The 26065-nt window shown below is 41.5% G+C and overlaps 1 protein-coding gene across 1 annotated transcript in view; it reads left to right on the top strand.

The window, feature by feature from the left end:
• Positions 1-26065, top strand: part of ANGPT1 (angiopoietin 1) — a 463014-nt gene that overhangs the window by 355294 nt on the left and 81655 nt on the right. Inside the window, exon 5 of the mRNA XM_073632150.1 lies at positions 22612-22739. Within this exon, the coding sequence (XP_073488251.1) occupies positions 22612-22739 (128 nt within the window). The remainder of the gene's footprint in view (positions 1-22611; positions 22740-26065) is intronic.

The raw sequence follows: 26065 nt of genomic DNA, 5'->3' as shown, positions 1-26065 counted from the left end.
CATATAGCATGGCTCAGACTCACCCCCACTCCCTCCACACTTGCTGTGATTGACTCTCACTGCTGTATCTGAGCCAATGGAGAGGGAGTGAGCCAAGAGAGCTGAGAGAGCCTCTGCTCACATGCATATTGCTGGATCGAGATCGAGCTCGGGTGAGTATAAGGCTGGCCATACATTATGCAACTTTCTTGTACAATTTCCTTTAGATTTATTAAAACCATACAATATGAGGTAAAACATAAACACTTTCAATTTGTATGAAATCAGGCAAGCCCTTGCACTACATAGTTGAAGGTAAATCTAAAGGAAATTGAACAAGAAAATTGTAAAGTGTTTGGCTGGTTTTAGGGGGAGGGGGGGCTGAGGAGCTGCATGCTAAAGGTTGTTTAACTTAATGCAAAGACTGCATTAAGGTACAACTATAGGCACAACTTTTTTATTCATATTGGATAGAGCAAGAAAGGGTTATAATCTCTGTAAAGTTTATTTTTGCTATGTTTGTCCCATTGGGGGTATTTACCTTCACTTCCTGTCCCATAGCAAAACACTAAGTGGGAGGAAATCTCTGCAAATTAAGGGAATATATTGGGGTCCCCCAGGTCACCAGAACTAATGTCCCCATTGGAATATTACCTCTCTATTACTTTTCTGGGGACAACCCAAAATGTGGGATTTTCTTTTACTTTCAATTTCAATATTAATAGTAAACTAGACAAATAGAGAGGGTGAATTTCCCTAATGGGGGCACAGACAGCAATAAAAACCTCTCCACTCTATCCAAAACTAAAAACAAAAATGTTTGCCTTTAGTTATACTTTAAGGTAAAAAAAAAACCCTTCAAGCTTTGGAATCACTTTAACCACTTCAGCCCCGGAAGATTTTACCCCCTTCCTGACCAGAGCACTTTTTGCGATTCGGCACTGCGTCACTTTAACTGATAAATGCGTGGTCCTGCGACGCTGCACCCAAACAAAATTGACGTCCTTTTTTCCCCACAAATAGAGCTTTCTTTTGGTGGTATTTGATCACCTCTGCGGTTTTTATCTATTGCGCTATAAACAAAAAAAAGAGCAACAATTTAAAAAAAAAAGCAATACTTTTTACTTTTTGCTATAATAAATATCCCCAAAAAATATATAAAAAAAAACAAATTTCTTTCTCTTTAGGCCAATATGTATTCGTCTGCATATATTTGGTAAAAAAAGACATCGGACGCTTTTGACACTATTTTGGGACCATTGTCATTTATACAGCGATCAGTGCTATAAAAATGCACTGATTACTGTGTAAATGACACTGGCAGGGAAGGGGTTAAACACTAGGATTAGCGATCAAGGTGTTAAGTGTGTCCTAGGGAGTGATTCTAACTGTGGGGGGGATGGGCTCACTACAACATGACAGAGATAACTGCTCCTGATGACTGGGAGCAGTACATCCCTGTCATGTTGCTAGGCAGAACAGGGAAATGCCTTGTTTACAAAAGCATCTCCCCATTATGCCGCTCTGTGTCACGATCGTGGGCCCGTGGAGGACATTGAGTCCGTGGGACCCGTGGGAGCGCTCACGGAGTACACGGCGGCGCGTACGCGCCCACAATGCCACATCTTAAAGGGTATGTACAGGTACATCCATTTGCGCAGCTGTGCCATTGTGCCGCCGTATATCGTTGTGCGCTGGTCGGCAAGCGGTTAAAGAAGAATTTCAGGTATGGATATTTTTACATAGTTACATTGGTCCAGTTTGAATGAGAAGGATGAGTTTGGGGGATCCCATCGTTCAACTAGTAGACGTTTTACCTAGTAGAGATACATGCAAACACCGGATGGTGAATTCTTGCACAACTGCAGCTCACATCTATAACTGTGATTGGTTTGATACATCATGAATTCATCTATCTATGTATGTCAATTTATTTAAAATGCGTCTCTAAAAATGTTAGCTTTAAAAAATAGGTGCCACGGCATACCTATATTCTCACACCTCAAGCCCTCCAGAGTGTTTTCTGAAAGCTGGTATTTGCCTAGACCTAACCACCCTGCACCTCATGTGACAATGCTTAGGTCTGCATTGAGCAGCACCGTCTTGGGGGAGATGGAAGGAGGTATGCACAATCTCCCCTACTCTTATATTTCCTATATATTTTGGGCTGGCTTTGGTCATGCTCTAGTCTAGAGGAGCAGAGGCATCTTGAATAAGGAGAGTTGTGTTACCCTATACCACTGTATTGGTTGGTAGCTGCATTTCTTGGCGAATTTTGAAGGATGATGTACTAACAATGAAGCAATGAAATCCAACATAAAAATATAGTTCTTTCTAATAGCAATCAATCGAGCATTATCTAAGAAATGCAATAAGGAAGCTAATGCCACGTACACACGATCGGACTTTCTGGCATACTTGGTCCGGCACACTTTCCGACGGACTTTGTCCGCCAGGTGCGCCGGACTTTAAAACGGACAGACTTGCCCACACACGACCGGACTTTCCGGCAGGCTATCTCCGCCTGTCTTTCCGACGGACTTCCGCTGGAGTTATGGCGGACTTTCAGAATGAACAGACTTGCCCACACACACGGACAAGTCCGTTCATTTTGAACGTGACTCAGGTACGACGGGACTAGAAAAGGAAGTCAATCTTGACGCTTTTATCGGTGAGATTGACACCTTGCGAGCCCCGTCGCGGGTCATACCAGGCCCTTAGGTCTGGTATGAGTTATAAATGGAACCCCCTATGCCGAAAAAACAGCATGGGGTCCCCCTAAAATCCATACCAGACCTCGATCCGAGCATGCAGCCCGGCCGGTCAGGAAAGGGGGTGGGGACGAGCGAGCGCCCCCCCTCCTGAACCGTACCAGACTGCATGCCCTCAACATGGGGGGTGGGTGCTTTGGGGGAGGGGGGCGCCCTGCGGGGGCCCCCCCACCCCACAGCACCTTGTCCCCATGTTGATGAGGACAAGGGCCTCTTCCCGACAACCCTGGCCGTTGGTTGTCAGGGTCTGTGGGCGGGGGGCTTATCGGAATCTGGGAGCCCCCTATAATAAGAGGGCCCCCAGATCCCGGCCCCCCACCCTATGTGAATGAGTATGGGGTACATGGTACCCCTACCCATTCACCTAGGGAAAAAGCGTCAATAATAAAACACACTACACAGGTTTTTAAAATAATTTATTAAACAGCTCGGGGGGGGGGTCTTCCCCTGGCTTCGGGGGTCTTCTTCCAGCTTCGGGGGTCTTCTTCCGGCTTCGGGGGTCCCTCCGGTTCCTCTTCTCCCGGCGTCCGGTTGGTTCTTCTCCGCTCCCTCCGGCCTCTTCTCCCGGTGTTCCAGTTCTTCGGCCGGCTCCCCCGCTGTCTTCAGGCCGCTCTTTTGCCAGCGGAGGTCCGCACTTCTGGGCTTCTTGTCTTCGTCCCTCTTCTCTTCTCCAGATGTTAACACGACGCTCTCTCCGGCTGGACTGCTCTCTGAGCGCTCCGTTGTGACTTCTATAGGCGGAGACCCCGCCCCCTTATGATGTCACAGTCCCTGGGCATGCTGGGACTGTGACATTTTAGGGGGCGTGGTCACTGGGTGATGTTAAAACGTCACAGTCCCAGCATGCCCAGGGACTGTGACATCATAAGGGGACGGAAAGATTTAAAACATGTTTCAAATCTAGGTCCGGCGGGCTTTTGGGAAAAAGTCCGCTGGAGCCTACACACGGTTCGGATTGTCCAGCGGACTCTGGTCCGCCGGACCAAGTATGCCGGAAAGTCCGCTCGTGTGTATGCGGCATAACTGGTTGCTACGGAAAGCAGCATCTCTTTTTCTCCAGTTCCTTTAATCCAGGGTGGCCCCATCATAGCGATTCAATTCAATTAGTCAAACTGCTGTTTAGCGCAGTCACCCTTAGCAACCACGAGAAAAAAATGTTACATCCAAGATCATTAAATAGGTTTCTTTTGATTAGTACTCTTTGCACTGCCTTATTGAATAAACATACCTTTGGTCTCTGTGGTAGGTAGTGTGTCTTTGTCCTTGTGTGTTCAGGGTGATTTCTTGTCACCTGGTTATCATTTCCATGTATGAAATAGATAAATGTGAAACTTCCCACAGAGGAGATACGACACATGTTTTAAAAATGTTCCAATAAAAAACAGATGTTTGGTGTCTACAAGCAAAGAATGTATATTCTTAAACAACTACTGTTCTCTTCCCGTATGGGTAAGTTTAAGAACATAACTTCAAGTTGAAACTCTTCTGGCATTGTTATATGTCCAAAGCCGGAGAACAGTACATTCTTTTAGGCATACATCCATTTCCATATTATCAGAATTGGGTCTGGCTAATCTGCTCATTATGGATCTCAGGCATCTCTACTGGAATCTAAGCTTAGTGTTAACCCCCCATATTTACATGCCACTTTCCAAACACAGCTGTGCCGAGAGCGTGTGCCCTGCACTTTCCTGGTACAGTTACCAGGGGCTAACAGAAAGCTCCCGATTGCTGCTTGTGAACGGGAGCTTTTCGATCATATGACCACTGTGACAGCCAATTGCGGCGGTCACATGATCATTAACACCACCTCCTGCCATCTGAAACCCCTTAAAGGGCCAGAAGGCGCCGGTGCCAAGAGGTTATCTTTGTACATATTCTGAACTAATATGAATACTTGGGTTTTGTTCTAAATTGGGATGACCAATGAGAGGCAGTGGGTTTTATTTACTAAAGGCAAATAGGCTGTTCACTTTGCAAGGGAAGTTGCCAGTGAATTTGCCCCAGAGCGTAGTGAAGCGGGTGAAGCTCTGCTGACCTCCATCATCCGATCGTGTGCAAGAAAAAATGCTGTCTTTTATTTTTCTTGCAGATTATTGGGTATTTATTGCAAAGTGAAACTTCACCACATTTACCAAGCTCTAGGGAAAATATCCTTGCAGAGTGCAACTTCCCTGGCAAAGTTAACAGCATATTTGCCTTTATTAAATCAACCTCAATGTCTATTTTCTAGCATCTCCCCTTACCTAACTGTTTAAACAAAGCAATAAACAATAGCTTCTTCTATATTGCAATTCTGCAAATGTAATCAACAGCAAGTCAAGATTTTGCTAGTACTTACTAAAGTTAAATGGGGTAGCAGAGCACACAAATAAATATATGAAGTTGCTATAAGCAATTACCAAAACGTTGGTTAAGATGGAGAACATTTGTGAGTTACTTGTAGATATTTGAAAAAAAATTGGTTGCTAGGAAATGATGTGATCACTTTCCTCCTCACAGTGCATGCATAAACATAAACCCATGTCTTAGCATATCGTGGTTATGAAATAGCAGAACCTTAACAGTATTTCTATTGTTACATGAGGACAATAAGCTACATGAAAAAAAAATTACTTCAAAGGTTGTTTTCATTCTTTTTTAATATGCAGCTTTTGTTAAAATAATACCAGTGGTCCTGCCAAGAAGTTTCTTGCAAAGACGCTGTTTGTTATAAGGTAAACAGTCCCTGTCTCTTGATCGTGCCCCTTCATTGTCACCCTGTCACATGCACCTACTGGAAACTATAAGCAGCTGTGATGATACACATTGGAATCGATTTACTAAAATCTGCAAAATCTGGTGCAGCTTTGCATAGAAATCAATCAGCTTCCATTTTTTTTTTTTCAAAGCTTAATTGAACAAGCTATAGTTAGAAGTGGATTGGCTACCATGCAGAGCTGCACCAGATTTTACACTCTCCAGTTTTAGTAAATCAACTCCAATGCGCAGGCATAGTCCACTGTGGCCACTGTCAGGACGCCAACTTGTCTGGCATGAGGGGACAGGTTGATAGTTGAGCCGCTGATTTTGACAGAGAAATAAGGGGAAGTGGCATGTGGGGGAGGAAATATCATGAGCTCGGTTTTGGATAGGTTGAGTTTGAGGAAGTGATGTGACATCCAGGCTGATATGTCTGTTAGTAAATTGGTGATGCCTGAAGAGACAGATGGAGGGAGTTGGGGGGGTGGAGAGGTATAGATGGTATTGAAAGCCATGGGAGGCAATCAACTGACCCAGGGAGGATGTGTAGATTGAGAAAAGGAGAGGTCCAAGAACAGAACCTTGGGGGACCCCAGCGGAGAAAAGAAGATGAGAGGAGGAAGTTGAGTTGTAAGTGACACTGGAGGAGCAGTGGGATAGGTAGGATGAGAACCAGTGAAGAGTACTGTCACAGAGACCAAAGGAGTGGAGTTTTTTGAGGAGGAGTGGGTGGTTCACTATATCAAAGTCAGCAGAGAGGTCCAGGAAAAGTAGTACAGAATAGTGTCCGTTGGTTTTAGCCCTTAGTAGGTCGTTGATGAGTTTAAGTTGAGCAGTTTCCGTAGATGGGTTGAGGGCAAAATCCGGACTGAAGGGGATCAAGGAGTTTGTTCATAGTCAGATGGTCGCTCAGTCAGTTGTAGACCAGTCTTTCAAGGAGTTTGGAGGAGAAGGGGAGTAAGGAGATGGGGCATAGGTTGTTAAGATTGGTGGGTCCAGTGAGGGCTTTTTAAGGATGACTAGTGCATGTTTTAGAGAGTTGGAAAGGATGCCAAAAGAGAGGGAGAGAATGTGAGTTAGAAAGGTTTAGCAACCTCGTTAATACTAGCAAGGTTGAATGAGTGAAGCAATGATTGTACCTGTGGCCTTGGGTTGTTATGTGGGGGAGGTTTCTGCACATTGGAGATCTCCTCACGAATTGTATCAATCTTATTTTTTAAGAGGTTGGCGATCTCCTGGGCAGTGAGTGAGTTAGAGAGTGAAGTCAGTGGGAGATGGGAGCGTCAGGCAAAGACAGATGATGGAGGCCCAGAGTTTGGGGATATGTCACCAGAGGTTAGGAGAAGCAGGAGGGTGAGGGAGGTAGTGTGGGAGTGTGATTTTTATGAAGGGACAGTCCTGGAGGTTTTATCAGTATCTGAATGTAGAATAAGCAAGAGTTGGTAGGAGCACTAATAGGGAGAGGACAGAAGGCAGGGTGATATATATATAAGCTGTGGGGTGGACTTAAGCGGTGAACTTAATTTTCTCGGATCGTCGTAGTGTTGTACGTCACCGCGTTCTTGATGGTCGAAAGTTCAGAGAAGTTTTGTGTGACCGTGTGTATGCAAGGCAAGCTTAATTGGAAATTTGTTGGTAAAACCATCCAAGTTTTTTCTGACGAAAATTCCGATTGTGTGTACAGGGCATTAGAGAAAGAAGCCCTTAAGGAAAGACGCCCACCAACCTGCTCCCCCAGCAATGTGGTATGACAAAAGCTAATTTTGAATGGACCTACTAACACCTTTAGACCTACAGAATCCCTAAGAACACAGTTGCATTTATGTAACCTAGTGTTTGGGATGTATTTCCAATGTTGGTGGACATCATTGCAAAATGTATATCCCTATCACACTATTCTGCATAGTGCATATACTACTATTTGTAACACTAATGGCGATGAAGATAATAATAGTAACAGTAATTTAAATGGTATAAAAAGAAAAATTGTTATTTGAAACAGCTGTTCTATAAATGATAATTTCTCCAGAGAATTAGCCCACCTCCCCAGGATGTGTGCTTCTCAAAGACAGTGGTCTTCCCATAACTGTAAATGAGAGATACACGTAGAACGAATGACTTGTTTAAAGGTTTCATTTATTATCATTAGCACTCTTATAGGATGCTAAGACACCAAAGGGAGAATCTGTCACAAAAAAAAAAAGTCTGGGTATATGTAAGAAACACAATGTGTTAAACAGGATATGTATCACCCTAAGGCACAGTCTACCGGGAAAATGCATCACATTGATTGATTCAGGATTTTACATTAGGAAGTGGGTAAGCAGGAGGAAGCTAAGGAAAGCAACTTCATCTCCCCATAACCATAAAAGGTCAACAGTTAATGGTCCTTGGAATCCATAAAATGGTCTAGAGATTCCATAGGTTTGAATATGACAATATGACAGATATATTGCCTCTTGAAATATGATACTGTCTAAGAAAAGAACAAAAAGCCTTCCCGAGAAAACAGGGGCTTCCAATTTGTTTTTAATTTTCAGGACACAAGCATTTCAAACAAGCAAAATCCCATCAGGCATACAGCCAGGTCCATAAATATTGGGACAGCAAAACAATTCTAATCTTTTTGTCTCTATACACCAGTACAATGGATTTGAAATGAAACAAACAAGATGTGCTTTAACTGCAGACTTTCAGCTTTAATTTGAGGGTATTTACATCCAAATCAGGTGAACGGTGTAGGAATTACAACAGTTTGCATATGTGCCTCCCACTTTTTAAGGGACCAAAAGTAATGGGACAATTGGCTGCTCAGCTGTTCCATGGCCAGGTGTGTGTTATTCCCTCATTATCCCATTTACAAGGAGCAGATAAAAGGTATAGAGTTCATTTCAAGTGTGCTATTTGCATTTGGAATCTGTTGCTGTCAAATCTCAATATGAGATCCAAAGAGCTGTCACTATCAGTGAAGCAAGCCATCATTAGGCTGAAAAAACAAAACAAACCCATCAGAGAGATAGCAAAAACATTAGCTGTGGCCAAATCAACTGTTTGGAACATCCTTAAAAAGAAAGAACGCACCGGTGAGCTCAACAACACCAAAAGACCCGGAAGACCACGGAAAACAACTGTGGTGGATGACTGCAGAATTCTTTCCCTGGTGAAGAAAACACCCTTCACAACAGTTGGCCAGATCAGGAACACTCTCCAGGAGGTAGGTGTATGTTTGTCAAAGTCAACAATCAAGAGAAGACTTCACCAGAGTGAATACAGAGGGTTCACCACAAGATGTAAACCATTGGTGAGCCTCAAAAACAGGAAGGCCAGATTAGAGTTTGCCAAACAGCATCTCAAAAAGCCTTCACAGTTCTTGAACAACATCCTATGGGCAGAAGAGACCAAGATCAACTTGTACCAGAGTGATGGGAAGAGAAGAGTATGGAGAAGGAAAGAAACTGCTCATGATCCAAAGCATACCACCTCATCAGTGAAGCATGGCGGTGGTAGTGTCATGGCGTGGGCATGTATGGCTGCCAATGGAACTGGTTCTCTTGTATTTATTGATGATGTGACTGCTGACAAAAGCAGCAGGATGAATTCTGAAGTGTTTCAAGTAATATTATCTGCTCAAATTCAGCAAAATGCTTCAGAACTCATTGGATGGCGCTTCACAGTGCAAATGCACAATGACCCGAAGCATACTGCGAAAGCAACCAAAGAGTTTTTTAAGGGAAAGAAGTGGAATGTTATGCAATGGCCAAGTCAATCACCTGACCTGAATCCGATTGAGCATGCATTTCACTTGCTGAAGACAAAACTTAAGGGAAAATGCCCCAAGAACAAGCAGGAACTGAAGACAGTTCCAGCAGAGGCCTGGCAGAGCATCACCAGGGATGAAACCCAACGTCTGGTGATGTCTATGCGTTCCACTTCAGGCTGTAATTAACTGCAAAGGATTTGAAACCAAGTATTAAAAAGTGAAAGTTTGATGGATGATTGTTAATCTGTCCCATTACTTTTGGTCCCTTAAAAAGTGAGAGGCACATATACAAACTGTTGTAATTCCTACACCGTTCACCTGATTTGTAAATACCCTCAAATTAAAGCTGAAAGTCTGCAGTTAAAGCACATCTTGTTAGTTTCATTTCAAATCCATTGTGGTGGTGTATAGAGCCAAAAAGATTTGAATTCTGTCGATGTCCCAATATTTATGGACCTGACTATAAATACTAGATGATTGTTTTCTGAATACTTCAATTTTGGCAGGTGTTAAGACATAGGAATTGGAGTTGCAGCAACTAAATGTGATAATCTCATTCTTCTATTACCAAAGGAAAAGTCCACTTATGGGGTTCTCAGTTTTAGCCATGATGTAAAGCCAGTCCATGGCTCTTCAGCACTAGTGAAGATAAAACCCAACCTCAGCCAATCTCTTTATTACATGTTTATTGATAGGTAGGGAAGGGTTAGAGCCTCTATAATTTTTTGTTCTTATTTGTGAGCTTTCCCCTTGCTTTCTGTGGCTCCGTGTACACAGAAATAAATTCTTTTAGTAGAGCAAGGAAGGATAACAACTCCTTACAATGTTTTTATTGCTGTCCATGCCTTCTTGTTCTGGTGACAAAGATGTCCACCATTTCATGTACACTTGTCACAGGGATAATAAGTGAGGGAATATTGCCCCAGTGGAGTTACAGACAGAAATAAAAAACTGAGAGAAATTTTTAACTTGACCCCACTCTAGCAGAACCAAAAAAAAAGACTTATGATTTTAAGCCCATCTCTGGGTATCTGCCACCCCACCCCCCTTCCCAATCCCTATCACTATCCCTTGTTTCCATGGTCTTTACTCCATTTTATAGGGTGTTTGTAAAACAATTACCTTCAAAGGCGTTTTTTTTTCACCTAAGTCAGCTGTCTGTGCCCCTCGCCAGCACTACTTCAGGGAGTGTCAACCTTTGATTCAGTGCTTCAGTCCCTGCCCACTTCAAGCAGTCGCCTCTGTGTGATGCCATCATGCTGCTGCAGTCTTTTTGTTTCAGGGAGAACACCTCCACTAGCTAAAGAAGGAGCAGCATGGGGAGCACTGGAAAGGTGAGTATAAAGCACTCAGGATGTCACTTTGCTCTGAGTGGGAATGGTGGCACCATCTACGGGGCTGTGAGTATTTTTAGGAAAATGTAACTAAATAACAGGCCAGCACAGATGTTGCTAAAAAGATATTGATTTGCAGCCGCTCACCCAACATGTCTAGCAAGCAATTTAGCACCCCAGGAATATCTAATCACGTCTGACCTGCAGAATACTCACTTTGTTAAATGTGGATTTTATCACCCCACAGTTTCTGACGTGGATAATTTCATCAGCTCGCTATTCTGCTGGCAGCAGCATAAATAAACATCTCTACTGAGCAAAGGATTTAGTTTGTTATGAACAATGGTTTTATCCAACATTCTTCCTCAGTTTATAAAAATGTGTCTCCACCAGCTACAAAGGCTCCTTGAAGGCCCACTTAAGCAGAAATGAAGCAGAACGTCAACTTTTCATGCTCTGGCTTGTGGTCAGTGTGCTATGTATTCTCAGTCCTTCTAATGAGTTCTGCAGATGTCAGACAATAGTGGTCAGTGCAGCCTATTAGCAAAAATAAACGCTTTGTCTAGCCTTGCTATCTGGTTTCAGTTAGATAGTTCTGTGAAGAAGAAGTGACAGATTCTGTTCAATATGTGTGTATTCTCTCAGGCACCTGCAATGTTTGCAATCCACTTAAGGCATGTCAGAGCAACAAAAGGTTACAGAGCATAAAAGGACTAATTTACAAAAGCGGGAGTAAACAAAACTGAAGCAAAAGTGGAACTGTTGTCCAGAGCAACCATTTAGGCTTCATTTTCGATGGAAAAAATACATTTGAATGGCCTCATTGGGCTGTTTCTTCATAGTTGCATCAAGAGTCTATACCTTATTGTGTAAAAATGAGCCCCATTAATTTCTAAAAAAATGGAGGGTCAAACGGATGTCAAAATGCTTAAACAGACCACAGACTAGAAGATTTTCATAGGAAAATTCGTATGAAAATTCTCTATATATTCAATGACTTGACTTGATTGAATGTCATTTAGTTTGCTTTTAACATTGAGTTTTGGAAGGAATGAACTAACCTGAACGATAACCAAATACACTGTTTGTAATTCGTTTGTCCTGCTCCTTCAAATTTTCTCATCAAATTTTCAAATCAAGCAAACATTCTGCAAACTAAACGTTTCGAACAAAATTCTACTAGTGTATGGCCAGCTTTAGGTAGAGTAGAAGCTATTTAGAATCTCTACTAGGTTTTGTAAGATATGCCCTCCCTTCCTGTGACACCATGCTGCACGCTCATTTACAGGGTGTCACTAGGGCTAAAAGTGGGGGCATATCCCACAGACAGCAATAAAAACCTGATAGAGGTTGTATCTGACTCTGCTAAACAAATTGACATGTACCAGCAGGCAAGTGGTACATGCAAGTATGCACATATTTTTAATCAGGCCTATGGTGGGTTCTTCAGATACAATGACTAATCCTGCCGTGGGAAGTCATAAGAATCTGTTTATCAATGTTTTTATCCAAGATTTGCACAGCTTTCACCTAGTTCCCACATAAGAATCAGTCAGTGGGTGAATCTTGGGTGAAAACATTGATAAATAGAACCCATAGTATATTTTCTAGAGAGAAAGTGGTATTATTGAAAGTGGTTCTTAAGGTAGAAGGTTAATAAGCCTTCTGTGTGCAGCTCCCCACCCAGTTCCCCCTTATACTTACCTGAGCCCGATCTCAATCCAGCGATGTGCACAAGAGCAGTGGCTCTCTCAGCTCTCTCCCTCCTCATTGGCTCAGAGACAACAGTGGTAGCTTTTGGTTCCCACTAGGGTCAACCAAGCTCTATGTGGAGACACAATGGACACACAGAGCACAGCTCAGGAGCTAAACTGCATGGGTGCCCCCATAGCAAGCTGCTTGCTATGGGGGCACTCAGCAGGGGCAGGAGCTAGGAGCACCAGCAAGGGACCCCAGAGGAGGAGGATCTGGGCTGCTCTTTGCAAAACCATTGCATGGAGCAGGTAAGTATAACACGTTTGTTTATTTTTTTAAATAAAAATGTATCATTTCCAATTACTTTAAAGCGGAGTTCCGCTGAAAAAAAAAAATTAAAGTCAGCAGCTACAAAAAGTGTAGCTGCTGACTTTTAATAATCAGACACTCACCTGTCCCACAGTCCAGCGATGTGGGCGTACGAAGCCTCGCTCCTCTCTCCCTCCTCTCCACAGAGCCGGCATTCTTACTGTGGGCGCCCGGCTTGTACTGCGCATGCGCGAGCCACACTGCGTGCTGTGAACGGCCGGGCAATCTTCTGGGGCCTGTGACATGTCCCAGAAGATTGCAGGGAGGGAGGGGGGAAAGGTGAATTTTCTTCCGCCACCGCGGAGCCCCGGGAGGAAGTGGGAGCTGGATACCTCTAAAAAGAGGGTATCCGCACCGCCCCCCCGCAAAAAATGACATGCCATATGTGGCATATCAGGGGGTCACCATCACTTAGCAGAAGTTCCATTTTTGGGCGGAACTCCGCTTTAAGCTCACTGCATGTAATTAACTCTCCTTTGCATTTGAAGTAAATGTAAATAACTGAGAAACAAATAATTGTAGCATAGTATAATCCTTCCCTATTGATCTCAGGTCCCAGTGATCCATGTGAAACTTCCAAATGTACAGTTCTTCCAAGCAGTGGGAATATTAATGTAGCTAATTATAGCATTTTAATATATAGCATGTTGTGTTTTAGTTTCATAAGAAATTTGATCTTGAATGGAGATATTTTTAAAGTGAAATGCTGAACATATTTTCATTTGTTTTTAGTTCTAGACACACTGTAGAGCTACAGGACTATATTTCCTAACATGTCTTTATTAGGGATCAGCCCGATGTTCAAGTCGAACATAAGTTTGACTTGAACATCGGGTGTTCGCCTGTTCGCCGAACAGCGAACATTATGCAGCGTTCGCGGCAAATTCGAAAGCCGCGGAACACCGTTAAAGTCTATGGGAACCCATGCCGTTTTTTTCAATGCGTTTTATCTATATTGCCGAGACCCGACAATTTACTACAGCCGCGATCAGTTATAAATGACTTTTTTCCTTTAGAAATGTCATTTTGCTGTGGTATTGTTCTAAACACGGGAAACCTGTGCCACTTTACAGGCATATTATAGACACCCCCCAGGCACGATTTTTAAAGGAATATTTAATTTGTATTGTTTCACTTTAAGCATTATTAAAATCATTGTTTTTAAAACTTTTTTTTGCATTGATCCATGTCCCCTGGGGCAGGACCCAGGTCCCCAAACACTTTTTATGACAATAACTTGCATACAGGCCTTTAAAATTAGCACTTTTGGTTTTTCATGTTCGTGTCCCATAGACTTTAACGGTGTTCGCGTGTTCGTCCGAATTTTGTGCCTGTTTGCATGTTCCGGTGAGAACCGAACCGGGGGGGGTTTTCGGCTCATTCTTAGTCTTTATATATGTCCCAGTGATTACACAGAGAGTGCAGGGATGGATTCTATGTTAACATTATTCTCCAGGGCATAGGGGCTTTTAGTTATATCTTTTAAGTAGGGTGGCAGTACCACATACTGGTGAAATAAAAATTCCAGAATTGTGTTTTTTATTAAGTTATACAGAGTGTGGTGCTGTCTATTAAGATTCTCCCTTGCTTTCTATTTCAGAGACAGCTGTCCCCCAAAAAATTGAACTGAGTTTTTAATGAAAATTTGAAGTCAAAAGGTTGGGTCTCCTAACCAATACAATATAACTTAGGCAGAGCTTGCTATTACAAACTCTGTGCTATATGTAATCACAATATTATTGAACTTGGAATACCAATATCAGTGCCAACTTATCAAAAAATAAAAATAAATTGCTTGCATGCAAAATAAGATGAAATTAATAAAACATTGTGCAAAGACACAGTCCATATATATGGTGAAGTCCTAAGATTATTGGGGTGCTTATTTCCCAGGAAACCCCCTGTAGTGACTATTCCACCTCATGCACACAGCGGTATCACCACACACTCACCAGATGGCGATGACTCTCTTGCTGTATAGCAAGGGAAGTCTACAAGGCATGTGGGCCTTTAGGGAGACCTGTCCTGATGGTCCTGGTGGTTTCTAGTTGTCTAACTGCCAAAATCACTCTAGTGGATTCAAAAAGCAGGCAGTATGATGGATGAGAAGACAGAAGAAACAGAGAGGGAGCCTCTCATAGTGCGTAAAAGTAAAAAATATTTATTAAAAATATTTATTGAAATAATTAAACGTGCCACTGGGTATAATGCAAAAACGGCCCGTTCTAACAATTCAACAAAATGGAATTTAGCCTATGGCTTGGCTAGCGTTCCTGTCATGAGACCGAAGTAACGCTGTTGACTAATGTGTTTCGTCATCTATTCTTGACATTTTCAGAGCCAGCCTGTATTGTTCAATAGCCCATATTGGGAATGTTGGACAGCAGCTGCACATTTTCAAATTTTATTATTAATTTATTTCACTTTATTTCAATCACATTGTATCCACATAGGTGCAGGTGTTACCTTGGTTCTTGGATCTCCTTTAAGACTCGGTGACTATAGACATGAGTGGAGAATGAATTTCTGATCATAGAAACAGATAAATGCCTAAAAGCCCAAAGTCTGTCTCTGAATAGATGAAACATTTTGATGGCTTGTCCACTTGCACTGTTGGTTCATACAGCTGGTGATTGCCCATCAGTATTTTCGAAAACTTCTGGCGACTCCTCAGAATATTGATTATAATTTTCACCTCTGTAATTCTCAATACAGTTCAATAGTCTTTTAAAACCAGCTTATTATCAGTAATTTCTGGACCAAAATTCCAAACCTATATTTTTGTTTCCTCTATTTCCTGTCTTATAGACTCATAAGGCAGTGGTAGGATATTTCTGAAAAATGATAGAAATCCTCTCTAAAGCTGGCCATACACTGTTAGTTTTTTTGTTGAGCCAGGGGCTGATTGAAAATGAAAAAAACTAACAGATTCTAACTTCCACAAAAATGAGGTGGATGGAGGGATCCACCCGCTGCTGTCAAAATACATAGATCAAGGAAAAATATCCAACATGTCCCTTTGACAGAAGCCAATCAAAAGATTGATTTCTTTGAATAGGGGACTGCCACAATTGGCTGAATTTTGATTAGTGTATGGCCAGCTTTAAACGGTTGTCCAAGCAAAAAGTGTACTTAATGGAAGTTTATGCATTTCTGTTTTACTGACAGCTCAGAGTTTTGGATTTTTCCTAACTTTTCTGTCTTGGTGACATTGCACAGACAGCAAAAAAAACAAAACAAAAAAAAAACTTGTCAGGTTTGATTGCCCTATCCGATACTAAAAAAAATAAATAAAAATAAAAATTCAGTGTTAGATACAATTTAACACAACTTTGCAGCAGCAACTGGTTTCCCACATATGTATCTAACTTACAATGACTGAATACAAGGCTAAATTATTAGTGAGAATCACAATTTACAGCAGATGTTTTTTGTACAATTTCTAGGCGAGTCTGTATACACTGAATATTGCATTTGTCTACAGCTTGGGCTTAGTCTGTCAGCCATGTCTGTCTGTGCTTCAAGTGGATAATGATGATATCTGGCTATCCATACAATAGTTGACATATGGACTTAAATAAAATCAGCAGTGTAATAACAATACAAACAATAATTATATTTGACAATCCCATATAAACCTCCTTTAATGTTGGAAGTTCTGCCTGTCTGCTGGCCATTTCTTTCCACGACTTCTTGGATTCCCAGCATGCTTTGCAACTTTTACTTTGCTGTTTACTTTCCATTTCTAAGGACTACATGTCCCAAGGTATCTTGCTGCCTGCAAGCAGTGATTCCTGTACTGACCCAGCTTCCTGAAACTCCTCCTCTCAGCAACTATGTAGTTCAGAAGGCAGGCTCTGTGAAATGTGTGACGCAGCAGTGCCTACCCACAGGACATAGTGACTAAGGTGTCCGTTTATGAAGCAGTGATCAGTGGTGATCCCGAGGATCGCCGCTGATCACAGTCCATAAACAGTTTATGAAACAGTGATAATCGGGGGTGAACATGTTTGAACTTGTTCTCCCGCCGATTATCTCTACACACGGAGAATCCTCATTGAATGACACAGAAACGGCCAGTTTATGAAGCGGTGATCTCACTGCTTCACTGGCGATCTGAGTCAGAATTCACACTCCCAGGTTCACCAGCTCAGAGGTGGTGAATCGGGGAGTGAAGAGGAAATCTGGGCGGATCTGAGGGGGAAGGAGGAAGATTTTTAACTTCCTTATGCCTCGTTCAGACCCCTCAACACTGTAAGCATGTCCTCCTGTCATATTTATGTGTATACATATATATACATATATACATATAATGTGTATATGTATATATATATAATGTGTGTGTATATACATGTATATATAATGTGTGTGTGTGTATACATATGTATATAATGTAGGGGGACTCATTATTTTATTAACAGTAATCCACGCCGTCTGTCCGTGTATTGAGCGGTGATAATTTATCACTGCTTAATAAACTGACATCTCGGTATTCTGGTGCTGTAATCTCGTAAAGTCTCACGAGATTCCAGTATCAGGGGCCGTTCTCCACTGTTGAAAGCATTTGTAGATCTCTTCACTCCTCCAAAGGTGAAGCGATCTACAAAGCTTCATAAACTGGCACACAGAGGAGAAAAATCTTCACTGTGAATGCCGGAGAATGAAGCAGTGAATAGATTTCACTGCTTCATAAACGGACACCTATGTGTTACAGAATTCAAGGAAATAAATGTGTGGGGGTGTTCATGGAGTAAGTTTACAGACTTCAGGATCATTAAGATTAATAGGAGTAGGCTAAAAATAATTGAAAAACAATGTGGATAATAATATAATGATTTTACATTTTGACCATAGATACACCTTAAATCCCAAGACATATGTATGACTATACAACAATGTGTATGTGGAGACATGTTGATATATGAGGCTGTTTTGTATTGAGTTTGTGTTTTAAAGGACGGTGTCTAGTTTTTAAAGCTGGTGATGGTGGTTAGTATAATTATACTGGACTTTTTTTATGGAATAAACATGATATCCCATCCTTTACCGTTTTCACATTCCTGTGGTTATACAGTAGTTTATGTGCCTGTAACACACATATGAGGGGGGTGGATGCAATAGAGGCCTAAACTGCTCATACTGATTCCTGCTCAATTGGCTGAAATTTGGGCATGGGAAATAAATTATTATGGCAGTGGGCGTGCTCTCTGTGAGTGCTAGCCATATCAGGATGCATTGTACTGGCATGTTCTTATTAGCTGCGTGATCCCCATTTATGATGGGCTGTGTATGTAGCCAAGGGCTCAGAAGGAAACTGCACTGGTTCAGTAATACTAACTCTTGCAATTGGATTGTGTCATAGTGTTGCAAGCTCCTCCCCCCCAATATTAGGGTACCAGCATAGCCTGTCATCAAAAAAGAAACGTCTATTGTTGATGGGACATCAAGTGGGAAATCTTCCAATGGGAACACCTGTTTTGGTGAAACTTTTTAATATAAGCATTTTCCTTACTTTGGAGAGATCTCTACTCCCTTAATTCTTAGACAGTAAAAGAAGGGACATCTCCCCAATGGCAGACAGAAAAAAAAAAACCATGAGCGTGATTCTGACCTGAAAGCATGTCCAAAATGTGATATCTGTCACCCAGATGGTCTCCACTATGGACCGCTCAACAGGGCTTGTTCAGGCCTAACACCTCAGCCATACTTACTGCCCACAGCCCTTACAGAAGTCCCCTTCTGCTGCACATGTGCATGTTTGGTGTGTCTGAGACATAGAGAGTTCTGAACACATACTCACCAAGCTCCTAGCCACCTACAGCAATGACACTTCTCCGACTGGGAACACCTCACGCGTTGGGGCTGGTGTCTTTACATGGTACAGGATAGGGCTCCTGCCCCCTATCCACCATCATACCATAGCCCGACAATGTTTGCACAGACTAGGTTCACTGAGTGAGACCCTACCTCCCAAAGTGGGTTCTTAATGAGATTCAAAGTCTAGCTTTGCTTAATGGGGTGCTATCTCACTTTACAGCATCAGAGGTATCCAGGATTCGCTCCACATACTTGAAGCAGCCACAAGCTTGGTCCAACTCAATTTTATTATAATGTTTATTAATAAATGTCATCTCCTCCATTTAGCAAAACAGTTCCTCGCTCTGTGGTGGTCTACTGTCAGTGCTCAGTATCAGGAATGCCCATCCCTGGGGTAGCAAAGAAAGAATTAAGCCCTTACATCATCCCTCTTTCTCTAGGCTCTGCTGTTCCCATCAGCTAGTCAAAACTAACTGTGCTAAGCTAAACCCCATGCTTATATAAGATCCTGCCAGGAAGCAAATGAAACCTTTCCTCTTCCTGGAAGGATGTAAAGAAGAAGCCTTCTTTAAAGGGGCAACCAAGTGACCCCTGCCTACACATCATGTCCTATTCTTTTCAAAAGTACAAATAAAAAGTTTGGGCTAGAAGCAAGTTCTGCATTGTGATTTTTGTGACGTCATTATACATGAGTAAAGAGTCGTCAAAGTAAGCCAGTTCTTTTTACAAACCACTAAATACAGTTATGTTGGTATCAGGCATGTGTAAAGTCTGCCCAATCTCCTGGGGAAACTGGTCATTACATGTACCCCACACCTGCCTTCACAATCCAAATCGTTCCTAAGATGAATTGCATCCACATTGAAATGTAGATAGTGCCAATGTGTGTATCCTGAGAATAAAACACAGCTGTGATTGCTTTATTAATGATCATTAGCTATTTCATTCAAAGTAATTATTGTTTTGATGGCCTCCTAATTAAAGGCCAGGCATAATTTGAGGAGGGAAATATTCCATACTGGGCTATTTGCCCAACAATTACTTCCTAATTTGATTTTTTAATACCACAGAAGTAGTAATTAAGGAAGCAGATATTTCAGTTTCATGAACTCTGCAAGAAAAATACGTAAAATGCTTATCTGGGCAAAATAAAAAAACATGTTGAGTACATCTTTGTATTTCCTTTGTATTTTTTATGATCCGAATTGCATGCTTATATTGCACCAGCTTGGACCAATGTAAACATGCATGTTCTATTCCTGAGGGACCACTGTGCAAGCTGACAAATCACTGTAGTAGCCGGTGCAAACAGTGATGACCGCAATCGTCAGGGTTCTGTGTCACCACCATTATTTTATCAATGAATACAAAGCATTCTCTGTCCCTTCTCTCCACTGTGTAAGATCAAAGAACCCCTTGTATTCATGGAAATAAACACAAAGAATTATGTAAGTGGCAGAGGTGCCAAGCAAGAAACCCTCTGTGGTTAGTAAGCAATCTTTGCTTACAGTGATCACTGTAGTAGGGCTGACTACTACAGTAGGGCTCTCAGGTATGAGATATGCATACTTACATTGTGCCAAGCTGGACTAATGTAAGTATAAAGATCATCCCTGGAGTTTGGTTTTAATTACACTGTAAGTACAGAAAAATACCTGCTGATCCCGCCAGAGATTCATTGAGCTCCTAACATCAAGTAGTGAGCTAACAATGCTGCTTTTGCTGGGCTAATATCCCAAGCAATGTTTATCAGTCCTGCCCAATTCTCTCCTGCTGGACTTCAGAACACCTCCCTGTTATGTGATATGCGATCGTATGGAAATAAGGAGAGAGGGAGGTATTCTGTAGCCAAGCAGAGAAGAATTCAAGTAGGGCTGACAACACTGCTTAAGATTTAACCATTTGACCTCTGGAAGGTTTTACCCCCTTCATGACCAGACCATTTTTTGCTATTCAGCACTGCACTGCTTTAACTGGCAATTGCTCAGTCTTGCAACACTGTACCCAAATTAAATATTTATATCATTTTTTTTCATGCAAATAGAGCTTTCTTTTGGTGTTATTTGATCACCACTGTATTTTTATTTTTTATTATATAATTGAAAAAAGATCGAAAATTTTGAAAAAAAACTATATTTTGTACTTTATGTTATGAAACATATCCAATAAAATAAAATTTCTTCATAAGTTTAAGCTAAAACATATTTTGCTACATAGTAAAAAGTGTACTAAAGAGCTGATATGAACTAGTAGATAAATAAATAAGTGATAAATACTAGAAGATGACCAAATAATATAGCTGCAATTATTGTGTATGTGAACTGATATCACACAAAAAGTGTTGCATATATTCAGAATGTATAATGCGCTAATATTAACCTCCCAATATAACACGGTGTGATCTCCTAATGGTTAATCAGTGAATCATGTGCAAAATAATCAAATGGAGCCTATTATAAATAACATAACATCCATAACAAAATCCTATAACTAAATATCAATGTGATAATAAATTATTGAACACAATTAAAAAAAGAGAAAAAGAAAGATGAGATATATTAATGTGATGAACCACGGTGCACAGATATCTCAATAGGACAGCATACTACTGTGAACAAATATAACGTCTTTGGTGATTGATAAATTAGCATGGGCTGGCTTCTGGCTTTCAAAGAAATTCCGCAGTATGAAACAAAAAAAAAGAGACCATTGCGCAGGCAGTGTAATATGTAATCCCTATAAACTAAGGGTAAAACTTCACTCACACTTTTCAACAGAATAAATCTCATATGGTAAGGTCAGTTGCATACAGCTAACAGCTGAGATCTCCTCACATGCCAACAGTGTACACACAGCACTGCTCGTCACTGGCTCCTCCCGAAACCTGTCTATATTTTGCTACATGTCACAAGTGCTGACAGTTATTGGGGCTGATCCTGTTACCACTGCGTTTTTGGGGACACTATATTATTGGGGATACTAGTATAGTTCTGACTGTGCTGAAATAAGTTGTTATTTTCCGCACTATAGTAAAACTGGTGTGGCTGCTGCCTACCCCCAAAGCTCCACAGAGTGGATTTGGTAAGAACGATATAAGGAAAAGGGAGGTGAAATGGCGCTGCTTAAATCGAATAAGTGGCTGTGTTAAAAATATAGTTCTGACTGTGACCAGAATAGGGACCCGGACTGCCACTATTCTACTAATGGTGGTGATCAGCGACTTATAGTGTGACTGTGATAATGTAGCAGGTAAATTAAGGACTGGCGCTAACTGACACTGGCTGGGAGGGAAGCTAACTAACTCTAACTGATGCTGCTTGACATCGCTAGTGACATTAATACAGTGATTAGTGATAATACTGTGCACTGTCACTGTACTAATGACACTGGGTGACAGGGGTGATCAGAAGGTCAATCAAAGGGTTAACTGTGTGCCTAACAAGTGTATGTGTGCTACTTTTACTCACAAATCTGATTGGCATTTCTCCCAGATTTCAGCTCTGTACGGTAATGAAATCAGGAAGAAAAGCCAGCCAGATTTTGGTTGTGTGTTTACTTACACTCACAGATCTGTGCTATGATTAGCCACGGCAATCAGCAGATCCACAGCCAAAATCATTGGCTGTAAGCCTACAGAACGAGAGGGGGGGGGGGGGCGTCTGCCCAGGGAAGCCACAGGCCAGCAGTAAAAATACTACTGGCTGGTCAGCAAGTGGTTAAATGCAGTAGAGACACTGTGTGGAAACCATGTCAAAAACAAAATGCTTTTAATGGTGGTATAGTTAACAGACCAGGAAGCAAATAAGACAAGTTCATTCATTGTTAGAGTTTACATATACTTTGAGCAAGGAATGCTAATCACTTTCCCCAATACACAGAGGATTGCTAGAGAAAGCATTCACAGATCTGTATGTGAAATAGTCCCAACATGGAACTAAAAATAAGTAACATAATGAAAGGATCAAGTATTAAAATAATAACCAAAACGCATATTTGTTTAAATTAACCAGCAGTTCCACCTAAGCTGAAAGAATTAAAAAGGAGGCCTTGTGTAATAAAGTCCTACAACCAATGAAAACCATTTATTTGGATCATAGACTAATTCACAGCCTAATTATTTTTTACTTTTCCATTTTATTTGCAGTTTCCATAAAGAATGCAAAGAGAGATGAAGAGAAACCCTTCAGAGACTGCGCCGATCTATACCATGCAGGCTTCAACAAAAGTGGGGTGTACACGATTTATATAAACAACGTTTCTGAACCTAAAAAGGTAAAGACTGCTATTTCAATGTATTACGTGTACAATCATGTATTCAGGTACAATGTGTAATTGAATCTTTGCTTAGTTTTGGATAGAGCAGGAAAGTGTTAGAACCTCTGTGAAATTTGTGTGGCTGTCAGTGTCTTAATTGAACAGATGTTTCCATACTTCCTGTCCCAGAGACTTAAAATCAATAGAGAATTGCAATAGAATTTTTTTTAGGAAATCCTGTTTTTTACAGTTGCTATTGGATTGAGTGTCATTATTGAGAGAATTCCCTTTCACGGCTCTTCTGGTAACAACTGTTACACTTTAGATTTCCACTTTACCTGCTCGTGGCAGGAGACACCAGGACAAAAAGTGACGGTGAATCCCATCACTTTAACTCTCACCCAACCTAACTACCTACCAAGGAGATCGTTTTGACTGAACTAAAGTCTAAGGCTTGCCAGACATGTATAAATCTCTTGTGGGCTGAACTAGAAAAATGTAGTAAACTCCTCTATTCACGCTAAAGAGCAAGGATGGAGGAATCTCCCCTACAGACTATTGTATTATGGCAGGTGGCTCCTATGGCACTCAAAATACCTGAACAGTGAATACATCACTTTGTTAAACTGAGTGGTGGCATCACCCACGGTTTGAATTTAGGCCGATTCAACAGGATTTGGCTGAAATTTGAGCTGCGTATGGCAGGCTTAAAGAATGATTCAAGGCCTTGGTAAGTTATAGATAGTTATTTGTCCAGCTTGGATCAATGCAACTATGTATATACCGTACCTGAACAAAGCCCCTGGAACCTGGAAATCACTGAAGTAGACACAGCTTTTTAACGCAGTTGTACAACCGCACAGAATTTTTTATTTTTTTTAAAAAAACCTGTAAGGCAAAGGCATAATGAGCTAGTAACCTTAGAACGAGGCATCGGCATCTGATCCTGGTCCATGCAGAGGGAGCTGACATTTTGCCCTCAGCGTTTCTTCCGGGTTCACGGCTCCTGCCCTGTGAGTGGTCGGAGCCGCGATTACATCACTCCCGCTCATTTGGGCGGGAGTCTCCTTCCCGACAAGGTCTGGCAGCGTCTGCCGGGCCTTCACAGTGCATGCACCGCTGACGTCAGCGGCTGCATGCAAAGTGAATATCTCCTAAACCGTACAGGTTTAGGAGATATGGCTGGCCACTGCACATGTATGAGCCACGCTGTGCTTTGTGAATGGTCCCTCAGCTTTCTGGGACCTGTATCGTGTCCCAGAAGTCTGCAGGCAGAGAGGAGGTGGGAGAGCAGAACCTCCACTCAGAAGGTGATCCAAGCAGAAGTGGGTACTTGTCAAAACGAGGTACCCACTCCAACCCCCCCCCCCAAAAAAAAGGATTCCAAATGTGGCAGGGGAGGAGAGGAGGAAGAGGAGGAGTGGAATTTCCCCTTGGTAAAGTTTTGCTTAGACCTCGGCAGGTCCAGAGGTCTAAGCAGATGAAGTTATGTGCACATCTCAACTTTTTCCCCCAAAAGACTCACTTAACTCTTCCTGCTCTTGAGTTTTTCCATTAGTCCATAAATTTGATGGGCCAAGTCCAATTTTTACAGGTCTGCTGATAATTTTAGCATGCAGTTTCTACCTGAAGCTTATCACTGCTGAGTTTTTTTTATCATTTGTTCATATTGAGGTTTCCAAGTATGTGACTTTTCTGATATTTTTGAACAGGCTATGGTACTCTTATATTAGCTTATTTTCTTTCTGAGCTTCACAAGCCTCAAAGTAGGTTGCTGGTAAGCTTATTTCTCTAATATAAATACATTGCTCCACAAACCTTGTTCTACTGTATTATTATTGTTTATTCAAAATAAACTGTGAAATCGTCATAGAACATTGGGATTAGGGAAGAGTGTGGATTCTGATCAGTAGATTGTACTCTATGCCAACAAACGCATGTAGTGTAAGCGGTTTGTTAGGCGAGGCTAGACTGGATAGTAAATCACACAGAATTCGACACAGAGACTTGTACTGTATTAAGTAAAGCATGTACTTCCAAAACGTTAAATCACTCAGGTCCTTTCTTTAAAGTTTTGTGCCACCTTACTTACTCACTGGGCTTTTTCCAAAGTAATAAAACCAGGAATGAGAGCAAAACACAGGAAAGCATTGACCTGCAAAAGCCACTGTTGTTCAAAATGAAATTGACTCTGGTCTAGAAAAATGCTTCCACCTTGGCTGGGTGTTTTTTTCGTAAAACTATTTCAAGTATACATTAGCAGGTCAACTTTTATGGATTTATTTTGGTCCTTAATTATCTCAACAGTATCACAAATCTTGCTGCAACTGCTGTTTACATTCTATACTAGCTTTTAAAAGAGGTCAACTGGAAAAGTTTGAGCAGTTTTTGTTATTGGGTTACTGTACTCTGTAAAGTTTGGTCCGTCTGCAAAGTCTCACCAGTAAACTTACCCTCATGCAGCTTCCTGTGATGGTGTGAGAATGCTGCTATAAATTTAAGAGTAGTGCAGCAGCATTGCCACCCCATAGCATCCTCATATGGGATGTGCCCTACAGCAATGGAGTCTTTAGATCAAATATCAGCCAGAACACTATTTGCATGGATTTGTGTGGGTTTCCTCCCACACTTAAAAGACTTGCTGGTAGGATAATTGGCTCCACTGTAAACTGGCTCTGGAGTATTTGAACAAATTGACGATGCACACGTGTTATCACATTGTGCATGCTGGTCCCAAGTTGGGAAGGGTTGAGGAAAGACATGGTAACTTACCTTGTGAAAGATTTGCAAGGAAAATTCTAAGTAAAAAGCCTCTCAAGTGTATCAGGCATGGAGCCCAAAGAGCTGGCCCACAGAGCTGATGAAAGCTGGATACGACTGAACAGATGTTAAAATACATGCATTACAGTGTCATGACGTGAAATGCAATGAAAGGAGGAGTCAGTTTTGGGCAAGGGTTGTTAACACCCTTCCAAGTGAGCTTTTGTTGCTGTGTTCCATGCCAAGAACCAAGTATTTACTGCTACTGCAGTGAGCACCTACTATACCATTGGCTTTTGGATCCAAAAATGATAGTCAGCATGTATCAAATAACCAGTATTATTCCACCAGTTCACATACCTGATTTCTAATCCGGTGAAAGCAGTGGGATGTGTAGGTATATGGATCCTGGAAGTCTTGGCAGAAAGAATAAATCAAATAAGTGAGTTTATTTCCACTTTCCCCTCCACCGTTGTATGAAAAATTAAGTTTTCCTGTACTCCTATTTTTTTACTTTTTACTTTTTATAATACTCTCAAAAATAAATAAAACGCATCTAAATGAACATTCAACTAACATTTACA

The sequence above is a fragment of the Aquarana catesbeiana genome, linkage group LG05, assembly GCF_042186555.1.
Source record: "Aquarana catesbeiana isolate 2022-GZ linkage group LG05, ASM4218655v1, whole genome shotgun sequence".
Lineage (NCBI taxonomy): Eukaryota > Metazoa > Chordata > Amphibia > Anura > Ranidae > Aquarana > Aquarana catesbeiana.
The sequence above is the reverse complement of the archived record's forward strand: the minus strand, read 5'-3'. Positions and strand labels throughout refer to the sequence as shown.